Here is a 16701-nt window from a genome sequence, read left to right as displayed (position 1 = left end):
GTGAAAGGGGATTCCTGAAAATGCAGTTTCACAAATCATAAAGGAATCAGTAAGAACCAAAGTTTGGAGATATGTCAGAGCTAGAGGAAGGATTTATGTGGACTTCCAGGGGAGGTATGGCAAACTAAAGACAGCTCTGTGAAAGTGGATCCGCCGACCCCGGCAAACCCCAAGGAACTGGTGAGTAGACTAGTTCCTTGGAAACTCTCCAAATAAGGAGAAGATGAGAGATCACCCACATGTGCTCTGGGCCGTTACTCCTCACAAAGAGACCACAGGATGGTGGTTTTCCATGGGTTTGAGTGCCAGGAGATGATGGGATTAGCCATCTTCTCACAACCATGATGGAGACTTTTAAAGGACACTGAGCTTGCAAACCTCACTTTCTAATCACTTTCAGAAATTGCCCATTAACTACTTCTAAGCTATTAGAGACATTTGGAATGACAAGTTTGAAAATGCTGGTTGAGTCTGCCTTCCATCCTGAATAAAAGAAAATTTTAATCATAAGCTTAAGATTTTAAAGAATCTGAAATAAAGAGCAGAAAGCTAAGTAAGGTTTTGATCTTAGAAAGTTATAAACAGACTAAGGGACAGATAAAATTGGAATATGGAAACTTTTACAATAAGATTTTGGAATTAATTATAAAGTACAAACATCTTCTTATGGGAAATAGATTCTGTTTTGGTTTTTACAGGGCACAACAATGATAAGCAATTTTTCAAAAACTGGGTACTAGAGGGGGCTAAAATTTTTAGGTAAAGATTTACAAGCCAGTAAATGTTGCAAAACAGGGACGCGGTGGCACTGGGGGTTAAACCGCTGAGCTGCTGAGCTTGCCGATTGGAAGGTCGGCGGTTCAAATCCATGTGACAGGGTGAGCTCCCGTTGCTAGTCCCAGCTCCTGCCAACCTAGCAGTTCGAAAACATGCAAATGTTAGTAGATTAATAGGTACCGCTTCCGTGGTCAGGTAACAGTGTTCCATTTAGTCATGCCGGCCACATGACCACGGAAGTGTCTACGGACAAACGCCGGCTCTTCGGCTTTGAAACGGAGATGAGCACCACCCCCTAGAGTCGAACATGACTGGACTTAATGTCAAGGGAAACCTTTACCTTTACCTAAATGTTGCAAAACATTATAACAATGAAAATACTGAAGGAGATGTTTGAAGAATGGCATCAGAAGTAGTAGCCATAGTGTCAACAATGTCAGTAATTATATCTGCTTCTGTGGATAGACTAAAGAAGTTATTGAAGAAATGACAGATATAGAACAAATTTTATTTGACAACATAGAGGTGGTATCAAAAGTGGATTGACAACTGACAGGCCAAGAGAATGACTTAGAAAAGGATGTTTCACTGGATTTACAAAAGAAACTACCTGAGATTTTAAAATTTAAAAGGGAAATAGAAATGACAAACTAAGAAAGTGACCTGGGTAATTTTTAAAATTTCTTTCTATTCACTTTTCTTTCTTTAAATTTAGTTTGTATTAGATTTTACTATTATAATCAAATATTTGTATTTGTATTTTTTGTGCCAGATGAGGAAAGCACATCTTCCACCTCCCATCCTCCTTACTTTCTATAGAGGCACTATAGAGAGTGTATTGACCAAGTGTATTTCTATCTGGTTTGGAGGTTGTAGTGCCTCGGATAAGAGGTCTGTGCAGAGGGTGGTGAGGGCAGCAGGGAAGATAACTGGGATTTCACTTCCTCTCATTCAGGATATAGCACATACACACCATCTGTCCAGAGCCCGAAACATTGTTAGTGATCCATTCCACCCCCATCGTGGCTTGTTCTCCTTGTTATCTTCTGGGAAAAGGTTCTGCTGCATTCAATGTAGAATGGCTAGATTAGGCAATAGTTTTGTCCCCTGGGCCATTAGACTCCTGAACTCTTAATAATCCCTTCTCACTCCATGGGTACACATGCTGTGTGTAGGACTGATATTTATTAGGGATAAAGATTAGAGGAGGGGAATGGGTAAAGAATATATATTATATATTTAGTAATTATTGTATTCTTATTTTATTGCTTGAGCCAATTGCAACGAAATTTCATTTTAATGTACAGTTGGTATATAGTGAAATGACAATAAAAGTTTATTCTATTCTATTCTATTCTATTCTATTCTATTCTATTCTATTCTATTCTATTCTATTCTATTCTATTCTATTCTATTCTATTCTATATATATCTATATATCTATGTCTATCAGAGGAAGGACCTATAACGAGAAAGATAAATGTGAAAAAGTTTACTGCATCAAATGGTTGTACAGAACTGGGGGATATATCTTTGTCCATCAGTGTGACAATAGTTGATAAAATAACCCTCATCTTGGTAACATGTTCAGAGAAAGAGAACCCTCCTCTCAGATTTGAAAAAAAAAAGTTACAAGAGTCCTAGAAAGAGCAGGGAAAACCCTGAAAGCTGTAGCAGGGAGAATGTAAATAAGTTGAATATTCCTCTGTGAAAGTATCAGAGAAGGATTTGAAGCTACGTGAAGCTACTCTGGCCCAGACAAGTGCCTGATGTTTTTTCATGAGACAATCATAAGCTTCTGCCGTGGAGGTGTGTGGTTGTTAGATGGTCTTAGTCTGTAACGGTATGTGGGAATGACCTTGGGAGATGGTCATTCCCACATACCACATTCCCTATGATACTGCTTAGGGGACAACCAGACAAGAGTGGGAAGAGCCCACAGCCGCATAATGGGCAGAGAAAGAAACTCAGAAAAGATCCTCCCTAACTTATCAGGCTGCAAAAAGTGATGGCAGGATATTTGTACTTTCAGACTTGCAAGATTCTGTTAATGTAGCCTTACAATAAAGTAGAATTAGCTCATCTGGGCATGTTTCCTGTCTGGTCTACCTGGGAAGGCTGACATAGCCTCCCAAATGCCACAATAATAAAGTTGTACATTAGGGGAAAAGAGGAAAGGGATTGTAGGCCACCTATTGAGACTGAGGAAGGAGATTGTAAATACCCTAGCCCTGAATGTGGATTTGTCCCTATCATATGCCAATCCAGTGGCTACCACCAAAGACATTTTATTTGTTTTGGAGGATAAGGAGGATTGTTATCTCAAACTATCACATAATCTTTGGGTCAGAAATTGTCACAGTCTGTCACCTATTTGAAGAAGTCTCTTTGGAAAACAGCAAAAGCAGTGGCTGATAAGGATAGAATCGTCCATGGAACCTTGTAGTAGATATAGCCCTCCTCAAGGTGGAATTGTCAAAGAGAACAGATCCTCATACTTTCTCTGTATTCCTCTAATTAGGGAAATTAGAGAGAAAGAAGACAGAGAGGCTTTAAGAAAATTATCTGGGACTATCTTGAATAGGGAATCTACCTTCTGGCTGTAGAAAAGACAGGGCAAAGAGCCTCTCGATCTAGGGAAATCCCTTGTCATGCTCCTTGTGATCCTTTCATGAGAAAACCACTTGAGGTCTTCATGTTGGAAGCAGTGATAGAACCTTTCCAGCAGCATACCAAACAGCAAAGTTGATTTCAAAAGACCATGTCCTAACGTGTGTCCATAATTGGGAGTTGAGGGACAGGCTGTCTGGTAAACTGGATGAGCAGCTGGCACCATATTCAGCATAACAGCATGAACTTTCAGCTCAACAAGTTTATCTTCTGTGGAGAATCAGGGTTGTGATTCTAAAGGCAAGACATCAAGTTATTCTGGCATTACTTGAGTCTCATCCAAGCATTGTGAGAACAAAAGCTTTGACCAGGAGTTATATGTGGGGACCAGGTATGTGACTTAGAAAGAACTCTGAAGGATGTGAAGTCTGCCAAGCTATCCATTACCACTCACTAGGCATTTCTGTTCCCATGGGATAAAACCCTTTTCAGGAAAACCTCATTATGCATCCACATTGATTTCACTGGGACTTTCCAGGGGAAGAACTTTCTAAATATTGTAGGTTTATATTCAAAATGGCTAGAGTTCATAATTGTTCCAGAGTCACCAGTACCACTATCATGGCTATATGTCATTGTTTGCTACCTATGGCTTGTTGGAAACTATGTGAGATGTACAAAATTGCCCAGATTCCCCTTTGCTCAGAATGTCCCTAAAGAATATTTAGATTACATTAAACCCTAGTCAAAGATTCACACTTGGAGAGAGAATTGGATTCAGCACTAGCCTTACACTTGTTCTATTTACAAGATACTGTGTTTGCTCAGAATTATACAGGGGAACTGCAAATTGTTCTATCTGCTATAGTGAGAGTTACAGGACCTTTCCAGATTCTATGCAGATGGTGAATGCACATTTTTGCAACCAACCTACCCAGGTGTACTGGTGTTCTTTCTTCTTGTCTTTTCAACTGAGCTGTCTGATGAGTCCATTCTGTTGCAAAATTCAGATTCTCTTGATCAACCAGCCCCCACTACCTCAAGCAGTCCTGCATCATCAACAGAGTCTTCCAAAATCTGTTCTGAAGAAAAGAGTATGTAGTACTTGTAGAAGGGCCACACTGATGAGTAAAAAATCATTGTGGGCCTCAAAGGAATACCTGGTATGCTGATCAACTGATTGGTGGCTAGCAGAGCAACAGCAGCCCTGGAACTGGTGGTGATAGTAAGAGCTGAAGGTGTTGGAGATCCTTGGCAGCACATTTTTCATGGGGGCCATGGTGGCGGCAGCAGCAGTTGTGAATTTATTGACTTTTAAAAAAATGCTGGCAGGCCATACAAGACATCTTTACGGGTTGCACATGGCCTGCAGGCCATATGTTGTGCAGGTCTGGAATGGAGAAACCTTAACAAGGGCTTATCAGCAACTTTAGATTATTCAGTCCAAGGGAGTGGAATGTTGTTATATTGTAAGAACAATTAAGATGATCTCCTTTAAGAGAGGGCTTCAGCTGTTGGTAATTTCAGGCTGGGGGGAGATAAGGTTGTTGCATATTATGATTTCTACTGCAACTGGATTTAGGCAAGGTTGGTTTGTTTCTTTTCCATGTGGCATGCCATGATAAGTTCAGGTATTATCTGTGTTACTGTAAGTAAACGCTCATTCATAGATTTTGCATGTTCCTGCTATGTTGTACACAGAACTACTCAGTAACAGCAATCTAACATTCTACTTTCCAATGAAAGGATTTAAAAATAATAAAATCAGATAAGCGTAGAACCAAATGCAGGACACAAAGCAAATAATCAAGGCTTAACTACAGTATTTATTTAAGCAGTGTGCACCGGAGGGATTCTTACTAAGATGGTGAGTGCCTCCCCTGAAAACAAAAGGAATGTACTGATATTTATACCTTACAGAGAAAGAGATGGCGTAAGCATACATATTCATACGATGATGCAGGCAGACATTCATAAGCAATAGATCTGAAGTTACTTTCTGCCCTACTTATCTACTCTGAAGAAAGCCGTTGTCCTGGTGGGAAGAAGGGAGGGAGCAAATGTCTTGAATATAGAGATTCCTGGGTTGCTATGGGAATCCACTGATAAAAGTTAGCAAAGGCTGTAGAAGCTAGTGTGAGATATTTTCCAAAGTTCTTTGCCAAATCACTTTATATATGTGGATATGTACACAGCCATTTCCTTTTAGTCAAATCATGATACAACTTTCTAAATAAAATTTTCAACCTCAGAATATTTTGAGAATGAGGGAAATTTATATAAATTATGAGCAAAAATGGATATTTGCTGAAATATTCTGCTATGTGCACACACCCAAAACTCTATATTAAAAACTTTAATGAAGGATGGAGAGACTTGTTTTCATCAGTGCTTTCTTCTGATTAGTTGTACCCTGTTATTCAACTCTGGCTGCAACACAATGACGTAACACTTTGGGAAAAAGATGCAACCCAGAAGCCCAGCACCAGAGGCTAGGATGGAGAAGATCTCCACAGCCACCATGTATTTCCCCTTGGAGCTCAGGTATGCTGGGACAAAGGATGACCAGACACTGCAAAAGACCAACATGCTGAAGGTGATGAACTTGGCTTCATTGAAACTGTCAGGTAATTTCCTGGCAAGAAAAGCTGTGGTGAAGCTGATAAGTGCCAGGAAAACCATATAGCCAAGGACACAATAAAACATGGTCACAGAACCTTTGTTACACTGCAGGATAATTTCTTCAGTCACTGAGATCATATCAACATCTGGGAATGGGGGAGCCATTGTTAGCCACAGAGTACAAATGCCTACTTGGATGAGGGAACAAGAAGCAACAATGGAATTGGTTAATTTTTTCCCCACCCATGTCCTTATCCTGGATCCTGGCTTCGTGGCCATAAATGCTAGAACTACTGTGATGGTTTTTGCCAGGACTGAAGAAACGGCCACCGAAAAGACCATGCCAAAAGTTGTTTGCCGGAGGAGACAGGTCACTTTTCCTGGTTGGCCAATGAATAGCATTGCCGAAAGGAAGCAGAGCAGGAGGGAGATGAGTAGAGCGTAGGTCAGGTCCCGGTTGTTGGCTATGACAATGGGAGTGTTGTGGTTCCTCATAAATATACTTAGCACAAGAACTGTGGTCAAAAACAAGGAAAGTGCAAGAGATGCTAAACTGATCCCTAAAGGTTCTTCATAAGACAAGAAACTAACAGTTTTGGGAATACAGAAATCTTGTCTCTTGTTTGGATAGTATTTGTTTTTGCATCTAAAACATTCACTTTTGTCTGAAAAAGAATTAGAAGGGTCTGGAATAAAGATACAGAAATCTCAACAACTGGATTTGTCTCATTTTAGAACTCAATTTATTTCTTCGCTTGTTACAGTGGAGACTTTTTCAGATTTTGCTAAGGACCTTTCTCTGATTGCTGAAGAATGCACAGGTGGCTAGGATGTTAATGATTCTCAGACTCTAAAGATAGCATTATAGCACTTCTAAACAGTATTCAAACATAGATGCATGCTTTGTAATTATAATTTACAATCTTGTGAATGACAGCTGTTAAGCCTAACAGAACAAAACAGAATTTTATTATGGTCAGTGACCTGTTTGTGTGTGTGTTTGTGGAGAAAGAGAGAGAGAGAGACAGAGAGAGACAGAGAGAGTGAGCCAAGAAAAAAATGGATTATCAAACAAATCAACCCAGAATTCTCATTCGAGGCAAAAATAACCAGGCTCAAATTAACCTACTTGGGACACATTATGTGAAGACCTAGCTCTCTGGAGAAGGCTTTAATGCTGGGAAAGGTAGAAGGAAAGAGGAGTAGATGGATCCAACTACAGTGGCCGTGGGTGCACCATTGAGAGACTTGAAAGACCAGGCTAGGAATAGATTGTCATGGAGAAGATCTATTTAGGAGTTGAAAATGAGTTGATGGCACATGATTTTATATACACACAAACACAGACACAAAGAAAAAAAAATACAGCAAACTATACATATCCATGTAAATAAATAAATAAGTAGGTAAATTTAATGTGGCATGAAAAATAGAGATAAAACCTATAAATCCTGTTGAGCTGATCAACCCTAATTAACCCTTAACCCTATTATCTATAAAACTTGCCTACATTAGTTTCTACTTTATAGTCCTTGATTAGGTGCACATAAATAATAAGTAGGAAAATGGTACAGAAAAAGTAAACAATGTAATGGCATACAATATTAGAGTGGAATGAAATGTAGAACTGTGCCATGTTAAAAAAAAATATGTTGAAGTTTTTATACATAAGACACAGTTTTGTATGGCTTCAGAACAAAATCTTGCAACTTGTGCCAAATTAGTGGGGGGCTATATCTTTCAGTAATAAATGAAGGAAAAATTCAGTGGACTATCTTTTAAACCTTTTAATAAGCAGAATTATCCTTTAATGACAAAAAGAGTTTTTTAAAATTATTTTTAAAACTATTTTAAATAGTTTTGGACACTGAAGGATAACTCCACTTATTAAAAATTTAATACGTTTTTTAAAATAACTATGAGTTTAATAAATTTTAAAGCTATTAAACTATGTTTAATAAGTTTTTAAAACAATTTTTTAAAAATCAAGAAACAATCACCAATAATCAATTAGGAATCTGTGCTTGAACACTGTACTCTCCAGAAGCTACCAATTGCCTATTTTAGAAAGTGTTTTCTCAATATATTAGGGACTCCTGCTTCTTCAAAGTATTAAAAATGTAGTCTCTTTTTAATTCAGTGAATTTATTTAGAATAATTGGGACCAAATGAATATTTTCTTACCTTCCTGAGTTGAAATCCTCCCTTCTGCGCAGGGGATGCAATCATAGCAGCAAAATGGCTCTCCTTCCTTTACTTTCTTGCTAAAACCCGGATAACAACTCTCACTGCAGACAGAAATAGGTTGTACCTAGGAATGAAAGAAGAATATGAAGAAGGAATCAGAAGATTTTTTTAATGCAGTTTTTATTTATTTGGTTATTTTGTTATTTATGAATTTTGTAGCCTGCCCAGTCCAAAGACTTTGGACAGTATACAACACAGCAGGCATATTAAAAACAACGTATTTAAAGTAATCATTTGATCCACAAATTAGTTTACTTTTAATCCATAGAATTTTTGTATGTGTTCACTCATTAATCCATTCTTTCTTTTGTTCATATTTAATCTCCCATGTGGTATTAATATGAAAAGTTATCTTTCAATTTGTATCTCCTAAAATATCCATATCTAAATCTCTCTTTCTCCAACCCTTTTTGATCAAATTGTTATTCTTACAGTATTTCTTCCAGAACTGCAAATGTGGAGAAATTCAAAGTGTTAAAACTAGGCCAATTTTCCCCAACTGGCAATTCTGCAGTCTCACCATTCTCTTGGATGTCCATCTGGGGAAGGCTAGGAACTTAGATCATAGAATCATCAGGTTGGAAGGGGCCATATATGAGCAGCATTTCAGCATGTTGGAATACAGGTAGTCTGTGCTTAATCACCACAACTGGGACTGGAATTTGGTTGCTAAGCAAAGCAGTCATTAAGCAAATCCAACCTGATTTTATGACCTTTTTTGTGGCATTGTTAAGCAAATTGCTGGAGTTGATAAGCAAACCATGTGGTTGTTAAGCAAATCAAGTGGTTCCCCATTGGTTTTGCTTGCCAGAAGCCAGCTGGGAAGGTCAAAAATGATGATCACATGACCATGGGATGCTGTGATGGTCATAAATGCGAACCAGTTGCCAAGCGCCCAAATGGTGATCATGTGACTGTGGGACGCTGCAACTGTCGTAAGTGTGAGGACTGGTTGTAAGTCATTTTTTTCAGCACTGTTGTAAGTCCAAACATTACAATCAATCAATCATGAATATATATACACACACACACACCAAAAAAGTGACCTACTTCTGTTCCACGTAGAAATAAAGCTTTAGAGATATCCTTAAATAATTTGTAAAAAATTGTCTAAGCATTTTGTTGGTGATTGCATCATTTCTTTGCATCTATGAACCCAGGATAAGTGGACAAGAGCTGGATAAATGGAAGGTTCTTTACACACTGTCCCTATGATGGTCTCTCTCCTGCCTATTATTAATAAGATTAATCTTTGTCTTTATGAAATTAGACAACTTTCTGTAACTTGTATTTTGTTATGTTACAAAATAACATAAGATAGGAAAGTGAGGCTTTCCTACCTTATGTTATTTCTTAAAAAATCTACCTTTTACTTCAAATGCACTATAATGCGTACCTCTTAGCATTCACTGGTTTCACTGGGCTAAGCCTACACTCTGCATCCGAGAACTGTATTACTAGCATTTTCCTTTTTGAATGGGATCTGCTGCTACTTAATTATTGGTATTCTTTCACAACTCAGAAATGCTCAGGAATAATAAGGGGTCTAACAAGGGATCCTGCTGAATGCAATTCCACCATTTACACAGACATTAAGCAAAAGTTTGTAACAAGAACGCTTAAACCTGTAGAGACTATTGGCTGCCAGTTTGCTTCTGGGTCCAATTAAGGTGCTGGGTTTGACCTTTAAAGCCCTTCAAGGCATGGGGCTGGGAAGTCTGAGGGACCACCTCTCCCCGATTACATTAGCCCATCCCATTAGATCAAGCAGGGAAGGCATGTTACAGGTTCCACCTGCCAGGGACTTGCATTTGGTGGGTCCCAGGAGGTGGGCCTTCTCTGCCATGGCTCCCTCCTTATGGAAACTTCTCCCCCCTGAAATTAGGCCTGTTCCTTCCCTGCTATCACTTAGGAAGTCCCTCAAGATGTGGTTGTGTTGTTGGGTCTGGGGGTCTTTGGGAACGGGAGACATTCTTAGATAGCTCCACTATGACTGACATTCTTGCTCTCTTTGTGGGGTTGGTATATTTTATAGTGATTTTACAATTTTGTGATAATATTTTTAATAATCGTTTTATCTTTTATAACCCTTGTTTCTATTTATTCATTGTTTTTACCTCATTCTTGTATGCTGCCCAGAGTGGCCTTGTGTGAGATGGGTGGCCTTATTTATTTATTTATTTATTTATTTATTTATTTATATAACCGCCCATCTCAAACCAGTGACTCTGGGCTCACATAAATGTGAGCAATAAATAAATAAACAATGCAAAATACGACATAAGAGAATATGAATAAAAAATACGTATTAGAGAAGTCTCTCAAGACCTGGTTATGTCATCAGGCCTGGGGGTCTTTGGGAACTGGAGACATTCTTCAAGGTCTCCACTGTGATTGATATTCTTGCTTTCTCTATGGGATCTGTATATTTTACAATTTTTGATAATATTTTTATTGTAATAATTACTTTTTATCTTTTTATAATAATTTTTTAATTTATTTGCTGTTTTATCTAATTACTGTGCACCACCCAGAATCACGTTGTGTGAGATGGGCGGCCACATAAATATGACCAATCAATACATAAATACACAGACAAAGCATTTGCCTTTGTCCAACAAAATGAGTTTAGATGACAACATTAATTCAGAACTGGGAATGTTAATTGGACTGTACCTGGTTAAACCAGTTGTGCCATGTAATGATCTCATCATTTATGGTTAATATTTCATCTGGAGGAGCTGAATGATCCACCTTCCCAATTTTTACATGAAGAAATGATTTGTTTGGAAAAGCAATCCAGTTGATAACATCAAATCCAGCTGCTACTATCCCATTCTGATCAAAGAAAACCTGTTCCCCAGCACTGTTGTTAAAAGAGACTCCCCTCAGAAAGTAATGGAGCTGGGTCAAAAAGCAAAAGGGAAGAGTTTTGAAAAGAGTAAAGTGCCAGTTCCCATGTTATTAATTTTCATAGTAGAAAACCAGATATGTTTGTGCATATTCTAATTTTATTGCAAGTAAGAAGGAATCCGGTTCGAATCCGCATGACAGGGTGAGCTCCTGTTGCTAGTCCCAGTTCCTGCCAACCTAGCAGTTCAAAAACATGCAAGTGTGAGTAGATTAATAGGTACCGCTTTGGCGGGCAGGTAACGGCGTTCCGTGTAGTCATGCTGGCCGCATGACCATGGAAGTGTCTATGGACAAACGCCGGCTCTTCGGCTTTGAAACAGAGATGAGCACCACCCCCTAGAGTCAGACACGACTGGACTTAATGTCAAGGGAAAGCTTTACCTCCTAAGAAGAAATCATATAGCTTATAAGATGGCAGGAGCCAGATATCTGTTGGTCAAACTTTCCCTAAAGTTACCCTAAATTTTCATTGATAATTTGAATGAGCTTTTTTCTTAATAGGAAAAAAAAAAATCTGAACATGCTAGAACCTCTCTTATTACCAGAGACAAATGAATGGACCTATCAGCTTCTGGGAGTATTCAAGAAGCATAGAAAGTGGGCTTGCAAAAGTTATACTATCACATTAACATATTAAACATCATAGGAACGGACCGCCAAAATCTCCATCTCCATCTCTGTATAGTACGTAGTAAATGGAAAGCAGAACATTATTCTAGAATTATGAGCTGTACTTTCATTTCTAGGAGATGTAAAATCAAATGAAATGCAGACTCAGGTTTGCCATCCCACTTATGCTCATAATATATTACTCTCTACTTAGTGAAGAAGCAGGAGTCAATACCTTCCAGAAATCTTGGTTGTGAATTTTCCCTCCTCCTCTGTCCATTCTTGCTCTGTGGATAGGTTTAGAGCAATAGATAGCATGTAAAGCATGAGCTATGGCATAGATAGCATTGTAGATGCTGTAACTGTTGCCTGCCATTTTCATTTCAAAAAGAGGCCCAGGAAGGTTTTCCAGATCCTCTGTTCCATTACAAGTATTCTTAGGCACATTACTCATAATAACATTTGGGAATATGCAGTCAAAAACATTTTGCCTGAACTGTCTGATAAACCCATCTTCAGTAGTGCTGAAAGGCTTTTGTTTCTCAAGAAATGTCCTGAACTTTGGTAGATCAGCAGAGCCCATTGAGAAAGAGAGGGCACCATTGATTATTTCGGTACCCCATTTGCGTTGATAGGCTGAAGAAGTGAGGTCCATCTGAGCTGTTACTATCCACACAACACCTTTTGGTTTACTTTTCACCTCTCTGAGGTTTGGTAAATATGGGAACCATCTCAAAAAGATGGTAGAGAAAGATTCCCCGTAAACAACCAATGCATTAGCTGAACTACCCATGACAACATTATATATTTTTACTCCCTGATGAAGCATATGATCAAATCCACTGAAAACACTTAATTCATGGATTCTTTCAATGAAAGAGTAACAAATCCCCCTTTTGGAAAAACGTGGAATCACAGTTTGTACAAAACTTTCCCCTTGGTCATTGTCCATGATAAGCATCCCAATCCATGTCCAATTAAAATGCAGAAGCAGTGAGATAATCCCTGCATGTTGAAGGGCTTCTGAGGGAACCATCTGGTAAAAAGTGAGGCCTGGAGTTTTATCGTTCATCAGTGGAGCGAAGCCATAAATGAGCTATAGAGAAGGAAAGAAAATAAGAGCAACATCTGTATAGCACTTTCAAGTATTCATAGGAATGTGCATACATTGTGTTAATAATCCTTATAGCAGTCCTGCAAGGCACATAAGCATCTGTCAGAAACAAAACAGTAGACTAAGATAGGCCTTGGTCAGGAGTGCTGTTATATCCTTAAGTTCTTAATTTTATTTTAAAAAATGGTAAGATGATTTTTCCTTTTCTTTTTAGACAGAGCTAGTTAAAATTATGCTTGAGATTCTACTCACTTTATTTCCCCATAAAACCTATAAGATATCTATAAAACCTATTTCCCCATAAAACCTGTAAGATTAGATAAGAAATTGAAACTGGTGTTAAATCTGTATATACGCACAGACAAAGGATATCCTACCTGTGGAATCTTATAAATGTCCAAAATAGTTGCTACTTGAAAAGAGATTTCAGAATCCAGTCCACCAACAACAGCTACTATGTTATTATGGATGTTACACTGGTAGTTGGGAATCAGTGTCTCCATTGATGATAAAAGTAACATGGTGGCTTGATAAGTCCTCTGGGCATTGTCATAGCTGTCATAAATGAGGAAGCCCAAGGTGAGATTGGGTAAGATCTCTGGGCTTTCATTGATCTCCTTTACTGCAAATGCCAAGGCCAGGATGTGCTGGTAATTCTTAGGTATTAGACTACAATGAGAGTGGCATTCTGTATTAAACAATATCCCACATTTAATTGCTCCTGTGTTTTAATCAGGAATAATTGAAGTAAGTAAATTCATCAGGCTAGCTTTACTAGATATTCCCATATGCCTTTAAATTATCAGCCAACCACATGTACAGTTAACATGCATAATATGTGCAACGGTATATGCATAAATCAATTCAACAGTATTCAGTGTTAATACATATAAATATCTGAAAGAAAAACATTCACACAATTTGTGAAAGAGAAATATAGAGAATACCTGAATCATCCTGAAATTCAGTGTGAGGAGCTTTTAGAGAGAAAGGCACTGAAGTTCTGGCAGATAGCTAGATTTACATACTAGTACTCAGATGAGGAGAAAATGCAGATTCTTTTGGCAGACAAGAATGCAAAAACCTCTAGAAAGGCAAGTTCTGTCCCCTTGCATGACTGGCTGGGGAATTCTGGAGCTGAAGTCCACACATCTTCAAGCTGCCATGGTTGAAACACACTGCTCTATAGTATTTATTTGTGAATATTTACTCCTTTTCATTTTCTTCCATTTTGTATTCTTTATGTTTAAGCTCCTTTCTGGACATGCCTATTCATTTTAGGATGCTAGTCTATGGCTGCAATAAATGTTATTCTATATTGTATTTTATTGTAGCTATGTGGATCCCTGAATTTTTTTTTCCAGTGATTTCAGTAAAACAACCATCACAACAACAAGTATTGAATTTTGTGGTTTTCTTCCCAAAGAGAATAACAGCTGAAACTGGAAGGGCTTTACTTGAAAAAAAGAAAACATTGTAATCTAGTGACAGAGGGCCTAGATCACCCTTCTCCAATTTATGTTTTAGATATGATGGAATTTAAAATCCATAATGTGGCAGCCTAGACTTGTTGGCAAGAATTTCTAGAATCCGAGAAAGGGATATCTGGAAAAGGACGATGCAGATTAGGTTCTTGGAAACATTGTTTCACTAGGAGACATCTGGCTAGCTGCATTCATCATCTCATTTGATATAAGGCAAAATTCTATAAATGAAGAACCCCTGACTAAGAACACCTTATGTAAAACTTACGTAACATTAAAGAATATTATTAAAGGAAATCACTCAAAAGTAGTAGATGTCAATGTCTCTGGGTTTTAATAACTGAGGACACACAATGGAGGAATGGACGTGAAGATGATGAAACTTGCTGAGGTGGCCAAATTGATAACTTTAATTAGAGAAAAGACATTGTCTACGTTTAATGCTGACTGGAAACCCCTTATAGATTTTTTTGTGTGAAACAGAAAAAAAAGTGAAATTATGATATATGGTTTTGATGATTAGAAAAAAATAAATTATAGAAAAAATGTAAGTAATACTGAACCATAGAGTAAGAGGTTAATTTACATTTGTACTTATAACTTGTAAAAGAAAATTGGAAGTCATTTCTTCATATTTTCTTTCTCTTTTCTTTCAGGACTTTTGTCTTTGTCTTTTTATCTCTTTTGTTTTTTCCCTCTCTTTATTCTAAATATTAGTTATTGTCAGTTTTTATCTTTCTTCCCTAAAACTTTAATAAAGTTACAGTATATCAAATAATAAGTGAGGATTAAACTCATTTAGCATTCTGTCAAAGTATTTTGTAGTTGATAAGTACATTGTTTCAACAAAGGTAAGAACGTTCTTATTTAAAAACCCAGTAAAGGTAATACATGGCAGAAATTAGGTGAGGAGACCAAGACCAAGGCAAAAAGAGAATTGCCATGAAAGAAGTTGGAACAAAGTATAGTTTTGGGAGGAGGAAGAATTAAATGGATGAGAATGAAAATATTACAGAAAGAAGTAAAAAATTTAAACCAATCTTCCTTAACCTGGGCACTCTGCACTATATGGACACATTTGGATGGTGTTCAGGTTGGAAAAAGCTACTTTAAACATTTCAGTCTATTCCCCATCATATTTTCCTTGTTGGGGAAAGAAAGGTTTCCTCAGCAGCTTCTTAACAACATTGGTTATACCAGTCACCAAAATACACAAAAATAGAAGCAAAGAATAATTCAGCACCTTACATATAATCCCCAGGCAATACTGGTTGCAGGGCTTCAGTGAAGAAGATTTCATTGGAGACAATGCCTGCTTGAGAAGCAATTCCACCAACCATAAGGTCTCCTAGCTGATGATACTTGTGATACGGAGAGTATGGATGGCAGATGCCGCACCTGTCACTCTTGCACCCCACTAGCGGAAGCATTGCTAGAAACCAGGCCAGTAAAGTTGCCATCCTCATGTCATAAAGACCCTCTTTTTTTGCTAGGGCATTGCCACTGCCATTTCTGTAATTAACGCTGCCTGATTTGAATGGGACTTTAGTATCCTGGTGCAGTCTGATCCTCAAAATAACCTTTTCCCCAGCTCTGAGTGTTATTGGTGTGTGTGTATGTGTATGTATGTATGTATGTATGTATATATGTATGTATGTATGTATATATATATATATATATATGAGAAGCAATATCATCTACCATTCTTTATTATTTGTTTTTCTAGTGGCTCAATTTATCCTACAGGGATTTTCCAAAGCAGCAGAATGAAATACAGTCATTTGGATACATAAACAGAAAAGTAATTATTAAGTCAGAGTTTAGTTCCCTACCAACTGCTGATGAAACTGTTTTTTTCACAGATGAAAAGAAGTTTTTCCTCCTACTCAGATCCCAAGAGACTCTTGGGCTTAGATAAGGAAATGGCAATGATTTGGCAAGTGAAGGGCACCTTTAACAACTGGGAGGAGATTGAGGAAGAGAGGAAAGGTGATGATGTAAATAGATGGGGATGGGATTTTTGTGGTTTTCCCTTTTGATTTGGAAAGAGTTTTGAGACCAGTAAGGTAGCAGCATGAAGCTGATCTCAAAAAGCTAAATAGCATCAACATTTAACTTGGCACTCAAATTCTCCTACAATCCCATTCAACTCTTATTTCCTGAGCTGTTGAAAATAAAACTAGTATGAATACTGCTGTCCCTACGTTTGATCCAAACTGTTTTTGCCATTGCTAAATGTTGGTGTCCTGATATCCTGCACTCAGACAAACCATCTGAAGGAATTTGCTTGCCTTTGCAAGCATCACCTGGCCACTGGGAAACAATC

General features: G+C 37.9%; 1 protein-coding gene across 1 annotated transcript; it reads right to left on the bottom strand.

The window, feature by feature from the left end:
* Positions 1-5771: 5771 nt before the first annotated feature.
* LOC134496760 (vomeronasal type-2 receptor 26-like) lies at positions 5772-15841 on the bottom strand. The gene is made up of 6 exons (XM_063302470.1): positions 15624-15841; positions 13269-13560; positions 12013-12873; positions 10932-11159; positions 8193-8319; positions 5772-6673 (listed from the first exon to the last, which is right to left on the bottom strand). The coding sequence occupies exons 1-6, from the start codon at positions 15839-15841 to the stop codon at positions 5772-5774; spliced, it is 2628 nt and encodes an 875-aa protein (XP_063158540.1).
* Positions 15842-16701: the final 860 nt, after the last annotated feature.

The sequence above is a fragment of the Candoia aspera genome, chromosome 4 (genome assembly GCF_035149785.1).
Source record: "Candoia aspera isolate rCanAsp1 chromosome 4, rCanAsp1.hap2, whole genome shotgun sequence".
NCBI classification, from domain to species: domain Eukaryota; kingdom Metazoa; phylum Chordata; class Lepidosauria; order Squamata; family Boidae; genus Candoia; species Candoia aspera.
Note: the sequence above shows the minus strand (reverse complement) of the source record. Positions and strands in the feature narration are given on the sequence as shown.